General features: G+C 42.8%; 1 protein-coding gene and 1 pseudogene across 1 annotated transcript in view; both read left to right on the top strand.

The window, feature by feature from the left end:
* Nucleotides 1-7,806, top strand: part of mrc2 (mannose receptor, C type 2) — a 225,423-nt gene that overhangs the window by 114,485 nt on the left and 103,132 nt on the right. The window contains exon 10 of the mRNA XM_048614718.1: nt 4,870-4,985. Within this exon, the coding sequence (XP_048470675.1) occupies nt 4,870-4,985 (116 nt within the window). The remainder of the gene's footprint in view (nt 1-4,869; nt 4,986-7,806) is intronic.
* On the top strand, nt 3,968-4,086 carry LOC125486615 (annotated as a pseudogene).

The raw sequence follows: 7,806 nt of genomic DNA, 5'->3' as shown, positions 1-7,806 counted from the left end.
ACTCTTCTGTCCCCCCACTCTTCTGTCCCCCCACTCTTCTGTCCCCCTCCAATGTCCTCTGTTGACCAGTTGATAACCTAGCTATCCCACTGATCTCGAGTATCAGGAATTATCACAAGCTACATTACACTGTCAGTCAAAGTACAAGCCTTTTCCTTGAGAGTTTGTTCATACACTAATACCACATAGTCAGGGTCGACTGTCTAGTTATCACCCATTATGTACTATCTCCCTTCATTTTAAATTTTTAATGGGGCCTTCCAGCAATTCACCATTAACAGGTTAATAGCAGACTGGTGGTCATCACCCATTCACATTGCACTGCATATTCTGTTATTACGATATTCATGACTAGTTTTGGGCACTAGGTTTGTACAGATTTGACGTAGCGCTGCTTATAATGTTCTTTTAAAAGCAAATAGCCACTGGAGAGGACAACCTAACCATGTGATGAAACCTGTCGGTCAAAGTAACAACTAGAGGAACCAGATGTGGGCTAAAGCAAGACCCCCACCACCTTCTGAAGGCCAACTAGTGACGGACAATAAATACTGGCCGGCCAATGATGCCAGTGTCCCTTAAAAGATGATGATTTTTGGAATTATAACTATCTTAACCTATGCCTGTGAAAATTTGACTATTTGAGTTGATTTATCAGTTTCCAAACATCAGAATTGCAGCCTAGTTAGTGTTGGGAAAGGGGATGATGAAACTGCCTCCCTGCTCGAGGTCTGGCACAGACTGGCAGAGATTTGTAGGAGTTGGCAAGTTTACAGTTTGAGATTTGTTATGATGCCAGACTGTTGAATTGCCCTGTTAAATGGTTCCTGATGTTTCATTTCCTGTGATGTGTTCGCATTTTTATTGTAGTTGGCTTCTGCCCCTCCTGATATTGAAGGAGGCCTTTTGGTTCATCGAATCTATATGAGCTGTCTAGATAGCATGTCAGTCTTATTGTCACACCCTGTCCCTGCAGCCCTGCAAGTATATTTCCCTCAATTACCCGTCCCATTTTTTTTTTGAAATCCTTGATCGTCTCCGTTTCACCACCCTCATAGATGGAGAGTTCCAGATCATTAACACACACTGGATAGAAAATGTCTCCCTCATAGCAGTTCCTCCCTCAACCCACCACCCTACATTACTTGCCATGAATCTTCAATCTGGTGCCCCCTAGTTCATATACCACCAGCAAATGAGAACAATTTTTCCTTGTCTACATTATCCTGGTATAATCTTGTACATCTCTATTAAATGCTCCTTAATCTCCTTTGCTCTAGGGAGAACACCTTTTCAGAACCGTAGAATCCCTACAGTGTGGAAGGAGGCCATTCAGTCCATTGAGTCCACACCGACCATCCCACCCAAACCCAGCCGCCTACCGTATCCCGTAAGCCCACATTTACCATGGGCTATCCACCTAGTTGACATGTCCCTGAACACTATGGGCAATTTCAGCATGACCAATCCACAGAATCTGCACATTTTTGGACTGTGGGAGGAAACTGGAGCACCCGGAGGAAACCCGTAGGGAGAATGTGCAAACTCCACACTGAAAGTCGCTTGAGGCTGGAATCAAACCTAGGTTCCTGGTGCTGTGAGGAATCTGTGCTAACCACTGAGCTGCCATTCTGTCCTTTTTCAATCTATTGGCTTGCACAGATTTCTACCTTGCTCCACTACCATTACCATAGTGTCGACTCATTGCCATTCCTTTTCATGCAGTTTGCGATGTAAAGAAATTGTAAACAATGTTTTAAAAATGGGAGTTTGTACTTGTTTTATTTGAATGATTTTTTCAACAAGCTTGTGAATGGTAATGATCTGGTGCTGTGCACTCAGTTCTTTCCCATTGAAATCAAGTGAGCTTTCTATTCCCATTGGAGTAAAACCCCTTGAGAGATTTAGTTGACTGTTTTCCGTTGCTCTCCTTACACTTGAGAGGATGAGTTCAGTCTCCCTGATGCGAAAGGGGGAAAGGATAAATTTCTGCACGCAGCAGTGATCTTTATGAAGACATTGCTTACCATTTGTCGAGTTAAACTCCATTAATCTAATAGCTGAGCTCATTTTGAGCCTCTGACCCTCCTGGCAGCCTGTGTTTCCTTTGTTACTCTAACTACTTCATTCTGTGCCAGGAATGATTTGCTACAGTCAGCAAATTCTCAGTTCAAGAGTATTTAGATTTAGACTTTTTTTTTTGTTTGATTCCCAAACTCTTTTTCTGAAGTTAATCTTACAATTCTGGGTGATTAGGTGATCTTCATTAGGGAAGAAAAAGCCATCTTGGTGCGGGCTCAATGGTGCTATGGACATAAGGCCTAGGCAGAGTGGTACCATGGCAAGAAATTTCTCTAAACGTGCAGTCTGGAGAGACCAAGAAAGAATATCAGAATAAAACTTAAGAATAATATGCAACAGCTGTATCACACCAACCCTTTGACTGCCCCTCCCTCCCCACCAGAAACTAAAGGGGTAGATGGTGGAATAGAAATTTGATGTGGGAGGTTGCATGCACAAACTGGATGGTGTACTGTCGGCCACAGCTAATATTCAGCTCCATTTTCTTCTGTAGATTGGAATATGAAGAGGGTTTCAAAATGGGAGGCTATAGTGTCATGTCCTGTTTAACAATGCCACCTAAGATGAGTTTATCTTCCAAGTATACATCAAATTAGATGGTCTTTCACCCTCTGGCTTGAAGCAGGGTTTGTAAATGGTGGTGTGTGGCCTGTCCACCACCTATTTGCCTGTATGCATCCTACCCACCTGCACATTTGCCTATCACCCAACGGCTCCAATGTGTCTCCCATTTTAGGAGAATTCGTTGGGACGTTGTGACCCACTGACCTGTGCATATTGATGCCCTTAAAGTGGCCAGTTAGAGGTTCGTGACGTGTTAAATGGTGGCAGGCAGCAGCAATCAGTGTAGACTTGCTTCCTTTGGTGGTGAGGGAGTCCCTGGTGTCTGAGGAATCCTGCCCCACATGTTGAGCATAGAGGGTAAACAGTGAGTCTTGTGGCCCCCTTGATTTTATGTCCATTAGAATTAGCAGACACTTTGCATGAGGTTTGTAAACATGTATGAGCACCCTCAGATGGTGGGAGTGCGGTTTCTTCATATCCTCCAGTCTAATATTAAAGAGGCCCAAAAGGCTGGGTGCCAAGGTTTGGTTCCATCTGAGATGGAGAAAGGAATTGGTATAAAACCATCAGACTTTCTGCAACACGTGTTCCCTGGGACTGGAGGAGTACAGAGTTCCTTTTTACACGCAGTCAATTGTAACACAAATTCTCTCATGGTTTTGAAATACTTTCCAGATGCTTGGGATCAATCTCAGACCCAAATCTACTTGGTAAGTGCATTGACATTAAAACCTGCCAGAATAGTAAGAATGTTAATTTTTGCATACGAACTAGCTGAGTAGTAACAGACATTAATAACAAGGCTTGGAGGATTGGGAGGGAAAGTAACCAGAGTGTTCTGTTGTAATGAAATATGTTTTCAAAACAGTAAAAATGTTGCTGTTTTGCATCTTGAGCTCCCTTTCAGAAATAGGATCCAGGTTTCTTATGTCAAAATACAATTGCTCAATGAAATAATTATTATCCTTGTTTTAGCTGCTTGTTGGTTACAGTCCATAGATGATGCAGGTCTGTTTATGGAAGCTACCAAGTCGAGAGCTGGAATACCATTAATGTCAACACTGCCTTTCACTTGTGATGTAAACATGTATAATTTTCAATGTTATTCAGTATTAGTTTGTGTTTCTGCACTTTTTTGCGTGTCTGAAGTTAATTATTAACTTGCAATTATTTCTCTAACCATGGCAATTTCTTTCAAAAGCTGTTTTGAAGCCTGGCTGTAGAGTGAATGGCTTTTGTGCTTTGATGGACCTTTGTTTATTTTAGATTATTTGTGATACAGCAAGAGCCTTAAAGGTTTGCTCAAGGGTTCTGAACTTATGACTACGGCCATATTAGTCTGAAAATGCCCTATCTCGTCTGATCTCAGAAGCTAAGCAGACTCAGGCCTGGTTAGTACTTGGATGGGCAACTACCTGGCAATACCAGGTGCAGTAGGCAAAAAAGTTCTGAACTTTGTCTTTTTTAAATATAAGGGAGACTTCAATAGCTAAGAAAGAATTTTAATTTCACTTTTGAGTTTGAATGGGGCAGTCCTGTGAGGTTCTTGGAGTAGGATGGCTATATAAAGCAGTTCTTCTGAGAGAGAAGATATTGTGAATTAGATTATCTTGGAGTGAAGAATTAGTGTTAGTCCTGGATCAGAAGTGCTGGGATTAAAAAAAAATCTAAGAGTACGTTGAGTATATTGAAGCTTAGGAGTGTGGTAGCTCCAGGAAGAAGCCATTACAGTTTCAGTCTAAAATCTGAGGTTACAAGTAATTTAAACCTAACAAGTTAGAAGGTACAGGGGCTCTGTTGTGAGTGTTACACAAGTATCGTTTTGGGAATTGTGCTGGAGGTATATTACGCGAAATCTGTTTTGTTTCCTTTCAGTTCATAAAGGAATGTTTTGGGATTAATGGGATAATACTTTTGTTGTCTGTTTAAGAATCTTTGAATTCGTATAATAAATTTGGATTATTCTATTTTATCAATTTATTGTACTAAACTTCATTTGTTAAAGCAAAATCTATAGCATTGTGTGCTTATGTTTCAGTGAGAGACCAGTTTGTTAAAATCAAAACAAATAAAAATAGGATCTGTCAAGCCAGGTTCCTGTCTGGAATCTGAGCTGTCTGGTAATAACATCAGCTGGGATCATGATACACTGCTCTGACCGGTATAGTACCGCATCAGCCTATTTGGTTTTTCACTAACAAAGTATTTCCCCTCTGCACTCAGGGCTGGAGGTTGCATGGCTCTTCCTGCTATTTTGTGGGTGAGGAATCAGTGACCTTCGACCAGGCCTTGAAGAAATGCACAGGACAAAGGTCGACCCTCGTGACGATTCTGAACAGGTACATGAGAACCCTGTATTCACACAAAACTGAGGGCGAACAGCTTGGACCTTGCTGCTCTGAACGATTGCAGCACCAAATAGATAGATCAGTGTTGCCAGGGCCTCTGTGCATTCCTGCTTTCAATCACTCTGCCATCAGTGCCTGTGCCTTCGGCTGCCTAAGCCCCAACCTCTGGAATTCCCTCTTTACATCTGTATATTTCTCGACCTCATTTAACCTCATTTAAGGCACTCCTCAAAATGTATCTTTTTTTAACCAAACTTTAGGTCATCTAACTCACAGATCATCTCATATGGCTTGGCGTCATACATTATTTAATTCTACTCTTGTGAAGCTCCTTGAAAATGCGTTCTATAAACATAAGTTGTTATTTGCAAATAGCCTATTTGTGCCTTCCTGCCATGTGCACCACATTGGGATCAGTCTCTCTCAGGAGCTCTTTAGGTCATGTAGCATGCTGAGGGACTCCTTCTCTACATTGTATAGTACTCCAGTTTATATAATGCCTTTATCATAGTGCAACATCTTGAACAAAATTTGTATGGCTTTAACAAAATTTGATGTCATGTCACATTAAGGGATTGGACAGGTGACCAAAATGTTGGTGGTACAAGTAGCTTTGAAGGAGCATTGTAAAAGGAGAAGAGGAGAGGGGAGGAGAGATTTAGAGCCCACGGAATGTGCACAAAGCCAAGTTTGGAGTACTGCAGAGATCTTGGAGCTGAAATAGGTTACGAGCCCAGGGAGGGGCAAGGCTATCGTGGCAAGGATGAGATTTTACAATTGAGGCATTGTTTACCATTGTTGCCTCAACAGTGCATCTCGGACCCAATCCCATAGTGTAAACAGATTCCAGCTCCTCTCTGAAAAATAAAAAAAGTGAAGGATGGCTGGACAGTGAGCTTCAAAATAAATTATAAAAGGATTTATAAAGGTACACATTGAGGACATGCTTCCACTAGCAGTTGAGACCACAGCAAGGTCCATACATATAAACTAGGCACTAATAAATCGATTGCAGACAAAAAAAACCTGAAGATGCTGGAATCCAAGGTAGACAAACAGGAGGCTGGAAGAAAACAGTAATCCAGGCAGCATCTGGAGGAAAGGAGCAGTCAATGTTTTGGGTATTACTCTTCTTCAGGACTGGATGTGAAGGTAGGGGGGAGCTTCAGATAAACAGAGGGGGTGTGGGGTGGTAGTGGAATGATGGTAATAGGTATGACCTGGTTAGTCAATGGGAGGGATAAAGCCAGTTGGTGGCTGGAAGGGAGGGTCAGAAGGTGGAATGGAAGGGAGAAGGTGGGGCTAGAAAGGGAGCCTGGGAGTTGCTGAGAAGGTTGTTTGAAATTGGAGAACTCAATTGTGAGTTCTCTGGGCTGTAGGGTGCTCAGGCAGAAGATAAGGTGTTGTTCTTCAAATTTGTGTTCCAAGTCACTGCGACACTGGAGGAGGCTGAGGACGGACATGTCGGAGGGGGAGTTGGCAGGGAGTTGAAATGGGCAGTGACTGTGTGGTTAGGTTGGCCGTTACAGCCCAGGTGAAGATGTTCCCCTAGTCTACGTCTGGTCTCACGACGTAGAGAAGACCACATTGGGAACACAGGATGCAATAGACCAGGTTGGAGGAGATACAGGTCAAGTTCTGTCTCTCTTGGAAGGACTGTTTAGGGCCTTGAATGGAGGTGAGGGAGGCGGTGTTTGTGTGTAGGCAGGTATTGCATCTTTTACGGTTACAGGGGAAGGTACCGGGCAGGTTAGAGTTGTTGATGGGGAGTGTGGCGCGAACTAAGGAGTGGCGAAGTCAATGGGCCTTGAGGAAGGCAGAGAGGGGTGGGAAGCGGAAGATGTTCCAGGTGGTGGGGTCTAATAAATTGATAGCTATAAGGATAGGCTGGGACTTTTTTCCCTGGAGTGGCGAAGGTTGAGTGGTGACCTTATAAAGGTTTATAAAATCACAAGGGGCATAGATAAGGTGAATATGAAAGGCCCTTTCCCCGGGATAGGGAGTCAAAAACTAGAGGGCATAGGTTTAAGGTGAGAGGGGTGAAGATATTAAAGGGACCAGAGGGGCATCTTTTTCGTGCAGAGGGTGATATATGTATGGAATGAGCTGTCAGAGGTAGATGCAGGTACAGTTACAACATTTAAAAGACATTTGGACAGGTACGTGAATAAGAAGAGTTGAGAAGGATATGGGCCAAACACAGGCAAATGAGACTAGTTTAGTTCGGGGAAACCTGGTCAGCATGGTCAAGTTGGACCAAAGGGTCTGTTTCCATGCTGTATGACTGTATGATAGGGAATTTCAGAAAATAGTTTAAAATGTTCAACTAGCTTATTCAAGGCATAACTGATTTGTATTTAATGGGAAACTGAATGAATGCACAGTGGAAAAAAAATTGAAGACTATATTGATGGAGTTAACTAATGGCAGAGTGGGTGGAAGTTGAAGGGGAGTGTTAAGACTGGAATGGCCTGGTTGGATTGAATGGCCTGTTTCTATGTTTTTAAGTTCTGTACAAGTCCAGCCCTCCTTTAAGCGGAATGGCAGTTTTCTCTTTCCCAAGTTGGTTATCTTTACACTACACCCATGTGTGAAATTACCGGGGTAAAACCGAGCTGTGGGTCCAGTGGAACATGAACTTCAATTTAAGAGATAGGAACTGCAGATGCTGGAGAATCTGAGATAACACGGTGTAGAGCTGGATGAACACAGCAGGCCAAGCAGCATCAGAGGAGCAGGAAGGCTGACGTTTCGGGCCTAGACCCTTCTTCATAAATGCTGCTTAAATGAATTTCTGAAGAAGGTTCTAGGC

Source organism: Rhincodon typus, chromosome 30 (assembly GCF_021869965.1).
Source record: "Rhincodon typus isolate 14 chromosome 30, sRhiTyp1.1, whole genome shotgun sequence".
NCBI classification, from domain to species: Eukaryota; Metazoa; Chordata; class Chondrichthyes; order Orectolobiformes; family Rhincodontidae; genus Rhincodon; species Rhincodon typus.
The sequence above is the reverse complement of the archived record's forward strand: the minus strand, read 5'-3'. Positions and strand labels throughout refer to the sequence as shown.